At 39.5% G+C, this 13,899-nt stretch overlaps 1 protein-coding gene across 1 annotated transcript in view; it reads left to right on the top strand.

Annotated features, from left to right (window-relative positions):
• Window positions 1-13,899, top strand: part of adamts10 (ADAM metallopeptidase with thrombospondin type 1 motif, 10) — a 112,631-nt gene that overhangs the window by 88,888 nt on the left and 9,844 nt on the right. The window contains exons 18-21 of the mRNA XM_088349315.1: window positions 1,639-1,762; window positions 9,857-9,937; window positions 12,426-12,589; window positions 12,673-12,799. Coding sequence (XP_088205441.1) covers window positions 1,639-1,762; window positions 9,857-9,937; window positions 12,426-12,589; window positions 12,673-12,799 — 496 coding nt within the window. The remainder of the gene's footprint in view (window positions 1-1,638; window positions 1,763-9,856; window positions 9,938-12,425; window positions 12,590-12,672; window positions 12,800-13,899) is intronic.

Below are 13,899 nucleotides of genomic sequence, written 5' to 3'. Positions count from 1 at the left end.
CAGCCATCTCCGGGCAGTGGGCAGGGGACACCCTGAACTGGTTGCCAGCCAATCGCAGGGCACACAGGGACAGACAACTCATTCGCTCATTCACACCTAGGGACAATTTGGACCGGCCAATTCACCTGAAATGCATGTTTTTGGAACGTGGGAGGAAACCGGAGTGCCCGGAGAAAACCCACGCGAGCACGGGGAGAACATACAAACTCCGCACAGGATGTCTGGAGCTGGATTTGAACCCACGACAGGTTCCTATGACATGAACTGTGCCGCACAAGCGCTAACCACTGCGCCGCCGTGCTGCATTACAAAAACATATTTTGGGCTATTCACTTTTTAAAACCCTAATTTGAAACGTAAATCGTGGAATAAAAGCCTAGAACTAGACTGAAAGCTACTCCTGGTTCAAAAACCTAATTTGCAAAAACAACTCCTAGTTTAATACCCTAGTTCACAGGTGTCAAACGGGAGGCCCGCGGGCCAGATCAGGCCCGCTAAGGGATTGAATCCGGCCCGCGAGACAACACTCAGAGAAGCGCGAGAGAAAAACAAGCTGCAGGTTGAAATATGTCATCTTGATGATGCCAAAGCCACGTGCCTCGTATTTCTTTCTCTCTCTCTCTCTCTCTCTCTTCCACCCCTTTTCTCCCACTCTCTGTCTCTTTCACTCGCTGTGTCTCTCTTTTTCTCTTCCTTTGTTGCTCTTTGTTTCTTTCTCTCTCTGTGTCTTTTTAACTTTTCCTTTTCTCTCTTTTCTCTTTCTCTCTTCATACCCTTTGCGCTTTCTTTTCTCTCCTTCTGTCTTTCTATTTCTCCTTAGATTTCTTTCTTCCTCTCCCTTTTTTTTCCCCACAACTTTTTATCTCTCTTGTTTCTCACGCTCTCTCCCTCTCTCTCGTTTTCTTTGTCCCGCCCTCTCTCCTTTTCCCTCCCCCTTTCTTTTTATTTCTTTATCTCTTTTTCTTTCTCTTTAATCTACTAGTCCGGCCCCCGACAGAATGTTTGTTCTATCGTGTGGCCCCCGAGTTCAAATGAGTTCGACACCCCTGCCCTAGTTGGAACTCCTATTCAATTTGAAACCCATTGCTTGATTTGAAGTTTTAAATTTTCTTTTCAGGCCACACATTTCTTTTCCAATTCAAAACGTTTATTTCTTTGACAAATTTTCGAGCCTGTAAATCGGTTGTGTTCTTTAATTTCGATGTGTAGTGAAAATGAAATTGAATAAATATAGAAATGTTTTTCCTTTGTGGGGTTTGCCTAAAACCATCAATAGCAGTGAATTAATTTGAAGATTATAACATTCAATGATGGTTATTGAATTAGGTGACGAGTTACCTTGACAGGTAAGTAAAAGAGCATTTCTTACGAGCAGGATATTTGAGGAAGACCACCTGTTTAGTTCATCTACAAGAAAATTTGTGTCGCCACCCTTGACTTTAGCATAACGTATGCCTAGGGTCATAAAACACATCTGGACCTGTCATCTGATCTGTGTTGTGGAAAAAGGTCTGGAAGACATTAGAGGTAATCCCTCGGTCTGGTCTCCGACACCTCTCCACTCACCGACGGCCTCCTTCATGTATTGCCCCCGCGTGACCCCACCTCATTCCTTCATTCCCTGGTCTTTTCTCGCAGCACGTCGGATGCAATCGCGTTCTCAACTCAGACGTTCGTGAGGATCGCTGTCGGGTCTGCGGGGGTGACGGCAGCAGCTGCGAGTCTGTGGAGGGAGTTTTCAATGACTCTCTGGCTGAAGGAGGTGAAATGCTTTTTTATTGTATTCTCTATGCACAGAACTCGTAACCAATGTTCCCTCTAATTTTCCACGGGTCTGAGCGTTCACACAAAGTCGGTGAGCAACGCTTGAAACTACAGTGAGCAACAGCAACCCCAAGTGTGGCAAGATAATTCATTATCAAACATGTCCAAAACTTGACATTAAGTTACATTTTGCTGAGTTTCCGGCAATGCAAAATATTTTTTTCTCTTGAATGAATTGACTCATGTACTATTGCAAAGGTTGTACGGCCTACGTCGTTTGTTCTTACAATTCTTTCACAAGATGTGCATTTCTTTTTATTTCCTGATATATTTTGTCGCATAATATTTACATTTTGGGGGGCTTATTTAGTCGGTTGTAAGATATGGAACTGTACTTCATCACATTTTTTAGTGGAAGTACAATGTTGGCAACAAGATTCACTTGATATAATTGAAAATTATTTGAGTGCAACACAAACTTTTTATTCTTTTTTTCTGTGTTTTTTTCTTTTTTTTTTAAATTCCTTAAAAAAAAATCTCATTGTGTTTATTTTTTTTTCTCTATTTACATTTTTCCTGCATTTCTTTTCTTTTTTTCTGTTTTTTTCTGAAAATTTCCTTCTTTTTTTCTCTTCCTTTTGTTTCTTTTTTTCTCAGCTTTTCACTACTTTTTCATTTTGGTATTTTTTTCTTTTTTGTTCTAGTCCCTCCTTCCTTTAAGTCATTTTGTGCATAATTTTACTTAATATTTGGTCATGTTGGAATTAAAGAAGCAAAAACAACCCGAAGAGCCGTTTAGGACCCGAAAGAGCCGGTTCCTTTTAGTGAGCCGAGCCGAAAAAGCCGGTTCTCGGCATACTCTACGAACTTTACTCACCTTCGTTCAACTTCAAAATACCACATTTAGGACACAACGTCAGGGGAACCTGTGTATTTTTACCTTCATGCACTGTAACTTTGACTTAAGTCGCTTCTTAATAAGTAATTTTGAGCCCTCATTTTTGTGCGCTGGCTAGATTTTCTTGTGCGCCGAGACTGTGCGAGCAGTGTGCAATTGCGCACGCGCGCAGCTTAGAGGGAACACTGCTCGTAACACACACCTGACATCCAAAACATATGAATAAAGGTGTTTTAACAGTTGCAGGCAGCAAGTGTAAAGCATCAATGCCAAACGCATGTCTTTGCGTTAATGTCTGCTTCTCATTCTAACTGTAACACATCCCCTCTGTCTTCTTTCTATTTTTTGACAGTTTTATTGGATTTAACATAAAACATAACTCTGTTCAATCTCAGCATGCTTTGAAAAATGTACTTCCCAATCTACGCCATGGCAGTTTTTTCCCAAGGACTATGCATACGCCCTGAAAAGAGGGCACATTCAAAACAATACATGATGCCATCCACTGGCCATAGTTGATAGTTCTAAGGTAGGGGTGTCAAACTCATTTTAACTCTGGGGCCACACGGTAGAACAAACATTCTGTCGGGGGCCGGACTAGTAGATTAAAGAGAAAGAAAAAGAGGTAAAGAAATAAGAGAAAGAGGGAGGGAAAAGGAGAGAGGGCGGGACAAAGAAAGAAAAAGAGGGAGAGAGCGTGAAAAACAAAAGATAAAAAGTCGTGAGAGAGGGGGAAAAGAAAGGGAGAGGAAGAAAGAAATCCAAAGAGAAATAGAAAGACAGAAGAAGAGAAAAAGGGGGAGAGAGAGAGAGGGAGAGAGGGAGAGAGAGGGGTCGAGAGAGAGAGAGAGAGCATTAACTTTGCATAAACTTTGCAAGAAGATTTCAGCGGCCAACAGTTCCGGTGAATTGATGACATGATTTAGGTCACCATGGCGATCCCTCAGTGTTCCTACGGACGTGCTTGTAACTTCATCCCACTCTGGCCTTACGATGACGATGGGATTTGTCATATTTTAGGAAAGGAAAACGCTTTGTTAAAGAGTTAACTGCCGGTATCTGTTCATGTCTTTTGACTCTCACCACACTGCTTTACTACGCCTAATCGACATATGTGGGCATTTACACTCACTCATTCGCCGGATATAGAAAGTGGGCTTCTTTGATGTGTGGACAAAATCAAGTCAGTTTTATTTGTATAGCCCTTAATCACGAGGAGTTTCAAAAGGCTGTACAGACTAGTATTAGAAAGATCTGATCAAAGCTACTCTTGCCACCTTATGGTGATTTTTCATAATGAAACCATTCCCAGAGGCTTGATTCTTACCGATGAGCAGTGCCAAACCCTTTATAATGTTTTTTTCCAAAAAATAAAACTACATTTTTATGTTTTGGCACTAAGGGACAATGCCTTAGCAGATGCATTTATACGTAATTGCATTAAATGGGTTCATCATAAGAAAACTCAAAGGGCTGCACAGACCACTCTTGTAACATATCTTGATCTGAAACCTAAACAATGGCAGGAAAAAACCCTATGCCTGAGGAAAACTAAGATACCTTTATAAGGGGTCGCACATGATCCCCCTTCCAGGATGACCAGGCAGCAATGGACTTTGCAAGAGCATCAAACGGAGAATACACAGTCAACAACAACATTAGATATAAGAAGTACCTGAAATCATGCAAAAAGTCCGGTTGATAGCATCGACAAGCTCTCCGTCTCAAATCCTCAACCAAATGAGCAGGTTCTAGATGAATGCAGGCATCAGGTCTAGGTGTCGGTCTCTAGAACTAGTACAATGTGCAACATCAAGGCTCTTCCTTCTACCTGAGGGACAGGGGTGCTTTTAACAGTATTTTACAGACTTAAAATACTACTTTTGAACATAAAACGTCACAGAAGCAACAAACCTAAGTGCTTTATGTGGGTTTTTCTTCTGCTTTGTATCCGGTGTGTACCCATCTTGATGTCCAATCTAGCATTTAAAAATCCTCCAGTAGGCAGTACTGCTTTATGTGAGGACAACTCTTCTTTTGCCTCACACCTAATGAACATTTCACTCACATTCAGGTAAAATCTACAACAATTAGTGAATTGGCAAAATCTCCCAATCATGTCAACACACCTCTCTCAAACTCATGGTCCACAAGCCAAATGTGACCAAAAGTGTGAATGAACAAAACAACTTACTATCATCAAATAGAAACAAAACCATGCTGATTTTCTCTTGCGATTCTTTCATCTTAATGAATTGTTTTATTGTGAAGTGTTCTGTTAACTGTGATAGAGATGTGTCCTTTGAAAATGAAATTTTGAAATTCCTGCTCTACAACAGGGGTGTCAAACTCATTTTAACTCGGGGGCCACACGATAGAACAAACATTCTCTCAGGGGCCGGACTAGTAGATTAGAGAGAAAGAAAAAAAGGAACAAATGAGAGAAAGAGAGGGAGAGAAAATTAGAGAGAGAGAGAGAGAGAGAGAGTGCAAAACAAACGAGATAAAAAGAGAAATTGTGAGAGAAGGGGAAAGAAAGAGAAAGAATGAAATCCAAAGAAAAATAGAAAGAGAGAAGATAAAAGAGAAGGAGAGAAATAGTGAAGGAGATAGCAAGAGAGAGAAAATGAAAAAAGGATAAGAGAGCAAAAGAAGGTAAAAAGACACAGAGAGAGACAAAAAGGAACAAACAAGAGAGATAGAGAGAGACAGAAAGTGAGAGAAAAACGGAGGGAGAGAGAGAGATAGAAAGTGAGAGAATAAGGGAGGAAGAGAGAGAGTGAAAGAGAGAGAAAGAAATACAAGTACAGCATTTGTGAGAGGCACCTGGCTTTGGCAACATCAAGTGGATATATTTCAACCTGCACCTTTTTTTTCTCTTGCGCTTCTCTGAGCGTTCTCGCGGGGCGGATTCAATCCCTTAGCGGGCCTGATCCGGCCCGTGGGCCGCCTGTTTGACGCACCTGCTCTACACTGACTTAATATGACTATTTATCCATCCAACCATCCTTTTTCTGCACTGCTTATCCTCTCTAGTGTCCCGGGTGTACTGTAGCCCATTATCAGGCACCCTAAACCAGTTGCCAGCTGGTCGCTGGACACACAGGGACAGACAACAATTCGTACAGAAATATTGTCCACTTGTCTCCTTACATCCAAAAATAACCCACCTGTGCAATGGCTTCAACCTCAAAAAACAGTTTCTCAATTCATTCTTCAGACCAACACCTTCTAACCGACCTCACCTTCATTGAGACCTTTACAACATTTCCTTTCTCACCTCCAAGAGCTCCATAAAGAGCTTTCCTGCCAAGCCTCGCTTTCCCTTTTGTGTTCCAAGCTCTGGAAGGAATTATGGCATGCCTTTATTTTCATTCTTTCTTTGTCAAGTAAGGCTAAAGTTATCTGCAAGGTTGCGGCGGCCCGGCTTGCTGGCGAAGTACTTGCGAAAAACTATACTGTAGCTTAGTTGATGCCAGTAAATATGAAAGAGACAGGAAAATAGATTGAGGGGACGAAGCAAAGAGTCAGTTTATTGGCATTTAGCGTCCAGAGAGCGGCCGAGGCAGTCTGCTTGGGAATGTGTTTGGAATCTAAAGCTTCTGCTCAGTCCATCACCTTCCTGCAGAGTTAAACACTATTCGTGCTTCAAATCTCCTGTGGCTCAGAAAACTATGGAGTGGGTGGGAAGGGGTTTGGGTTAACGTGTGCTTGTGTGCACGTGTGTGTGTGTTACTACTTTCTTTTCTGGCTATTACTGGACTAGAAACAACCATTGTTAGCACATTTTACAGGTGTACAGTGGAACCTCGGTTCTCGACCATAATCCGTTCCAGAACCCTGTTCGAAAACCGATTTGTTCGATCACCGAAATCGTTTTTCCCATTAAAAGTAATGTATAATCGTTTTAATCCGTTCCAACACCCTGAATGTTTACCATGAACGTAAACATGAAGCTAACCCAGGCTAATCGTACGTTAGCCTAATCTTCCGTACGAAAGATTACGCTAACATGAACATGTACAACTATAAAAATCAGGTCGTTTACACGTCATTTAGCACCCGGGTCTCCACAAAAAGTGGTGAGTGGTTAAAGGATGAAGAAAAGAATTATGAATAGGATTTCTTACCTTTGTGGTGCTCAGCAGAAGCCATGCTGTATGTATAGCAAGATCGGAAACTCGCACACCTTCTTCATATTTTGCTATTATTTCTTTCTTAAATGCAATAGTTGTACGCACTACTCTTCTTTTTTCACCTGTAGCAACTTTGCTGCTTGCACCAACCTTCTTTAGAGGCATAATTAGGGGCTAAAACACTCCGTTCACCAATATTTAAAGCGAAAGCGAAAAGAAGTGCGCGCGCACGTAATATTAGTTCTTTACGAGGGGTGGGGGCAATCTACACCCGTACGCCGCTCAGCATCGCACCCTAGCGTACCGGCGTTCGAACTCCGATTTTTTGAACGAAAAGCGAAGCAAGAATTTCTCGAAATTTTTGGTCGAGAACCGATTTGTTCGAACTGAGAGACGTTCGAAACCCGAGGTTCCACTGTATAGTTAAGATAGCTGATGTGTGATACCATATTTTTTTCAGACCAACGCTAATACACAAATCTTAAGTATTCTTCGATACCAATACACTTAGTGTATTAAATTCCCTCGCAGCTTCAAAAGATGACTGATACTTCATAAGGAAATCATATTAAATCCCAACATAAGCTTTATTCCTTACAGCATTTGTTAAATGGGAGTTTACATTTTCCTAAATTCCAGATTCGTAATTGTTAAATGGTCACCAGAAGACAGCTGATACTGGTATTGTAAGTACAATAAAGAAACAATGGGTTAATCGGCACCGGTAGCAATACCTGTGGTCATTGTGGTTGCTGTTTACGTTCCACCGGACGATAACGTTCCACCGAAAACTAACGTTAGCATAGCTCTACATCTCCTGCCCGCTGCTATCAATAAACAGCAGCTCGCTCACCCCGACGGAGCTTTTATCGTCGCCGGCGACTTTAATCAGGCATGCTTAAGGACTGTACTTCCCAAATTCATTCAATTCGTGGACTGAGCAATTAGGGGAAAAAAACACTGGATTGTGTGTACAGTAAGATCAAACATCTAGTTGGATCCGGCCATCTCTGTCTGTCCCTCTCCCCCTCATACACCTCCCTCCGGAGGAAAAAAAAGCCTATGCAACAAGGACAGTACAAACATCTTCTTTGTTTTCTTTGTCCTCACTGTAAAATGCGGTACTGGAGTGCCACGTCCAATTTCGTTGTCACAATATATTCAACCCATGTTGTAACAATGACTATAAAGGTATATTCTATTCTATTCTAGTGTCGGTAAATATTGAACCATAACTGAAACCGTATAAAACGCGTGACGTCTTTTTTCCAGTGCCCATACAACTGACCAGTTTTGCATCTGATTTGGTCCATGGTTAGCGCTATAACGGAAACGATGTTCGACACGTTTTTTGTTTTTGTCATTGGAATGGCAATGAATAAAAATTATGATTTTGTTGTTCCAAAATACATTTTTCTTTGTTGTCCGAGTCAATTGTATTTAAATAACTTAAAAAATTGTGAGCTGTAGGAAAACTAACATGTTACATCAAAACTTTTGAAAATAAGAAAGATTACCGGACAGCATGATGTATATAGGGAAAGACTTAAAAACGTAACCCAAAAATGGAACCAAGAGGTTTTCTTTGGGGCAGTTTCAAAATACTGTTTCCTTTGTTCAAAACAGGCACAAAAAAAACTATTGAAACGGGCACCAAAAGAAAACAGAACCGAACAAGTCCTTGAAAATGCAATTGGCCACATACAGTGGAACCTCAGTTCTCGACCATAATCCGTTCCAGACCCCTGTTCGAAAACCGATTTGTTCGATCATTTTTCCCATTAAAAGTAATGTAAATAGTTTTAATCTGTTCCAACACCCTGAATGTTTAGCTTGAATGTTTAACGTTAACATAAAGCTAACCCAGGCTAATCGTACGTTCGCGTTATCGTAATCTTTAGTACAAAAGATTACGCTAACATGAATGTGTAAAAATAAAAAAATCAGGTCGTATACAAGTCATTTAGCACCACAAGTGGCTAGCGCTTCATTGGAAAGGGGGCTCCGTTCCAACACCCTGAATTTTAGGCTCAGTTCCAACACGCTGAATGTTTACCTGAATGTTCAACGTAATCATAGAGCTAACCCAGGCTAATCGGACGTTCGCGTTATCGTAATCTTCCGTACGAAAGATTACGCTAACATGAATGTGTAAAAATTAAAAAAGGATAAAGAAAAGAATTATGCATAGGATTTCTTACCTTTGTGGTGGTCAGCAGAAGGTTCAGGTGGACGGTGGGGTATTACCTAGCAAGACCAGACACTCGCACACCTCCTTCATATTTTTCTATTACTTAGTACACCTATATTAAAAGCAAAACGAAGCACGTCCGCACGCGATAACAGTTGGTCACGAAAAGAGCGATCTACACCCGTACGCCGCTCCGCATGGCACCCTAGCGTACGCACTCACGCATTACCGGCGTTCGAACTCCGATTTTTGGACCGAACAGCGAAGCAAGAATTTCTGGAAATTTTGGGTCTGACTCCGATTTGTTCGAACCGAGAGGCGTTCGAAAACCGAGGTTCCACTGTAGTTCAAAATTTGCAAAGTTGCGGAACTCCCCAAAACTAACTAAATATAGCATATAGACTTCCTACAAACCCATATATTCCTGGTTTAAAAGAGTAATCCTGCCTTATTAACATTGTTGATAGAGGACTTGCCCTGCCTACCATTGATGCCTCTATAATATGTTGATGTCTCCAGGAGGTTGTTTGATCATGGGGTAACTTAATTGAACTGTTCAACGTTCGACTGCTAAAAGCCAAAATGTTCCCTAATGGCAATTTTGTCCTACGTTTAATATCCATCGATGCACAATGTTCTTTTGCAATTGTAGGCAATTGTATACGTCATAAGCTGGTTTGCACGAGCAACAGTGATACATTCAGGGTCTTTATGAAATGTAATAGATTCGCAAGTTAGTAAGCTACACAATACATTCATTTGAGTTTTAATAGAAGCATTTTTACACTGAAGCGAGTCAATATCAGTAGCATGATACCAATGTCAACCTAATTTTAGGTTGTGTTTGAGTTGTGGTTTATCTTTCAGGTTATGAGGAGGTCATCCGAATCCCCAAAGGCTCAGTCTTCATCCACATCCAAGAGCTCAACTTTTCTCTAAATTACATTGGTAAGATGCTTTATGCAAGGACTTCAACACAAAACTTCCCTAAGCGTGTGTCTTTCCTGACCTTGATTTAACAATCTATGAATGATTGAGTTTTGATTGACAAAGTAAGCAATTACAAAGCATGCACTAATTGGTTCTTTTATTTACAAAAAGAGTACTATTGGCCCATTGACGGGCAGTCAGGTGAGGCTGTACTTCACATGTGATCACTACAGCCACTTTTTATCCTCCAAAAACGTGCAATTTGAACCATACACAGGGTTGGATATCGAGATCATACTCATATTTTATTCCTGCCGTCCAAATGATTAAAATTAGATGATTTAGTAAAATTTTTCACTACACAACTGCTTTTTAAGGTCACCAAAAACATAGTGCCAGAAAACTTCTGTAAATTATTCATTCGGAAAGAGGGAAATAATAACTTAAGTTATTACTTCATAATCTCAAAGGTGAGAACCACCAGGAAAAGTATGTGTGTGTCTGTGTGTGGAGTCAAGCTTTGGAACGGATTGCGAGACGAGATCAAACGGTGTCCAACTATTCACTTGTTCAGGTTTAGATACAAAGGAACATTCCTGGCGGAATACAGAGATGAGGAGGGTGGGGTATTAGTGGTGCGGGAGATTGGGAATAGTGCGTCTTTTTAACGTTGTGTTATTGTTGCTATTCTTATATCAAAACTGTTATTATTAATATCATTACATTTGTTGTTATATCATTGGTATATTTGGTGGGGAAGATGAAGGGGTAAGTAATATAAGCATTTGCTTCTTACTACCCCTTTTCGAACATATTATGTAACGTTATTTTGTTGTTTAGTTATTGTTTTTGTTCTGTTTTTATTTTGATGTTCGAATAAAGTTTTCATTCATTCATTCATTCATTATGGAAATATAAAACTTAAATGGTTATATTCAGGGTTGGGTAGGGTTACTTTAACTTGATTACTTTCAATTACTTTTGGATTACTCCAATACCAAATATGCTAATAAAAGACAAAACAAGCAAAATATGAATAAAATTATGACTCACAACACGTGGTAAGCGTTCTCTCCTGGCTTTGATCTCTTTGATCTCTGGCAAAACTAACATAAAATGCGACAGAAACAAAATGAAAATTAATCCAAACAGCTTGCCAACATCATTTTTGCCGTTCCATGTATTCCGTTACTCCCCAAGCCTGCACAAAATTTAGTCATTTTATTGATATTTAGTTTCTTTTGTCTTTTATTAACATATTTGGTATTGGAGTAATCCAAAAGTAATTGAAAGTAATCCAGTTAAAGTAACCCTACCCAACCCTGGTTATATTTATTTAGTGTTAAAAGTCTTGCTCATTTAACTCCACAGTTTTGGGATTTTCATTGTCGAATTCATTGAATTTTCACTTTGTTATTAACATTATTAATAGAATGGAATAGTCTTTACTGTCATTGATAACAACGCAGTGAACATTGTTTGCAAGTGCAATTTTTTTGTATTGATAGTGCAAAGAAAAAGTATACCACTAGTATGTAACTTATTACTGTGCTGAGCGTTTGCAGATATGAGAGAGTGAGGCACGCAATTCTCTTGCCACATGGCAGAAGGCGATAAAGAGACAAAGAATTCTGATTTGGCACACACATTGGTTTATTAAACTTATTATACATAGTTTACTGTTAAACTAAAACTAAACTATAAAGTTTACTTAACATTGTATTAAGTATGTTTTAAGCCTAGATCTAAACAGTTCCACTGAGGTTTCGGATTGAGTCTCCAAGGGCGGAGCCTTCCAGTTTGAAATATGTCAACTTCATGTCCCCAAAGCCAGGCACCAATCACAGAAACACTGTAACTGTATTTCTTTCTCAGCTTTAGTATGCCCGGCCTCGTAGTTAGAGCTGAGGTAGTCTATTTTTTGTGCCCATGCACTGCTTAATACATATATTTTGTTTTTATTTTGTATCCTTTTCAAGCCAGTATGACAAAAACAATATTTTTCAAAGCTCCCACTTGAGTTTGGATAAGATGGTGTGTTGGTGCAGGTGTAAAACTGCATTCACTTAACTGTTACAATGATCCAGTGAATACATTCAATGGGGAAATCTGAAAATCATTTCTCCCATTGTTTCGCCAAACTAAACTATAAAGCTGTTATTTTATTGTATTGTTTACTGTTTATTTTTGCTGCATTTCAAGTGTAGAATAAATCTGTTGCTAGTGAGATGCAATAAATATTACAAGGTTCCAGAACACAACTACCTGTCTATTCTTCTTCTCGATTCAACTGACTGCTCAGGAAATTCTTTGACTCACTACTTCCTTTTAAACTAACGGGAAAGTTACTTTTCCTGATAACGAGTTACTTTTACTGTAGAGTAACTCAGTTACTAACTCAATTACTTTTTGGTAAAAGTAGTGAGTAACACTGCTAGCTGAGGCGTTTACGCCAAAGACGGGCATTTCCGTTCCTTGTTATGATTTGTTCTTCTCTCTCTTGCAGTGTTAAAGAGTAAAAGCGACCAGTTCTTACTCAATGGGAAGCTGCCCGTTGAAACAGCGCACAGGTTTGACGTCGCCGGAACGACTTTCCACTATAGGCGACCGGCTGATGGGCCAGAATCGCTTGAGGCTTTGGGACCAACAAATATGAGCCTTGTTGTCCTGGTAAAAACAACATCTGTCTAATGAGTATCTGTTTTGATGCTCTGATTGTATAACATAAGTGGATATTGTAAATCTGATTGCAGGTGATGGTCCAGGAGGAGAATCCTGGAATCCATTATCGTTTTAATCCCCCTGTTAACCGGGAACCACTGATTGGTTTTGCCTGGTATCACACATCCTGGTCACACTGCTCTGCCCTTTGTGCCGGAGGTCTGTAACTTACTATATACAACACTGCAAGATGTCTCAAATTGTTGGGAACAGTTTTCTATTTATGTGGCAGACTGAACAGAACAAGTTTTGCATTTAATAAATGGTGTGTTTTTTTAACTTTTTTTTTAAAGGAAAAAAGAAAAATTATTTCATGATTTATTCCAACAGTATTATTTATAGATTATACTGTATAAACGCTTATTAACGTAGATTCATCACCCCTTTAGTAGATAGTTTATCTTATTGTAAGCAGTGTTGGGAACGTTACTTTAAAAAAGGAATTAGTCATAGTTACTCCCTACTAACGTAACTGAGTTTGTAGCTGAATTGCTCTGTAGGAAAAAAAGTCTTTTGTCAAAGAATTTGAAAATTTCCAAGCAGTATTTGAGTCAGAGCCGGATCATTCAGATCTCAAACGGCTCTTCAGGTTGTTTTGTTGCTTGAATCCATTCATTACTAATTATTATGTAACATTATGCACAGAATAACCTAAAAGAACAAGACAAAAATGGCTAAAAATAAACAAAAGAAAATATACAATTACAAAAGGAAAAAAGGAATAAACTTTACATTTTCTATCAACAAAAAAAATAGGGAAAAAAAAATTAATATTTATTAAAAAAAAGGAAATACAAACCAAGTAAAGCTTTTTATGTTCAATAAATTTAAAGTATTAACAAAATGCATTCATACCATTTACAAGAGAACAATGGCGTCTCTGAGGGAACGAGTTGGTTATTGGTGATGAGCCAACTCCGATCGTTCACTTCCAAGAGACGTTAGAGACGTTTCGTTCACAAACAACACAAGTCGGGTGTTGTCAAAACTCAGCCCTCGTTCGCCTTTTCTTTCGGTGCATTAGTAAATACTTTATTCGCAATGGAGTCAAGTCAAGTCATTTTATTTGTATAGCCCTTAATAACAAAGAGTCTGAAAGGGCTGCACAGGTTATTGCACAGACCATTATTACAGACTATTATTACACATCCCCTGATCTGAAACCAACATGAGGAAAACGAGGAAACCTTGAGAAGGGACCGCACATGGTGATTGCTATTTTGAATGGTGACAGGATACGAAAAATCTTGAAGTTAACA

Source organism: Urocampus carinirostris, chromosome 12 (genome assembly GCF_059441175.1).
Source record: "Urocampus carinirostris isolate Australia breed hairy pipefish chromosome 12, RoL_Ucar_1.0, whole genome shotgun sequence".
Classification (NCBI taxonomy): Eukaryota; Metazoa; Chordata; class Actinopteri; order Syngnathiformes; family Syngnathidae; genus Urocampus; species Urocampus carinirostris.
Note: the sequence above shows the minus strand (reverse complement) of the source record. Positions and strands in the feature narration are given on the sequence as shown.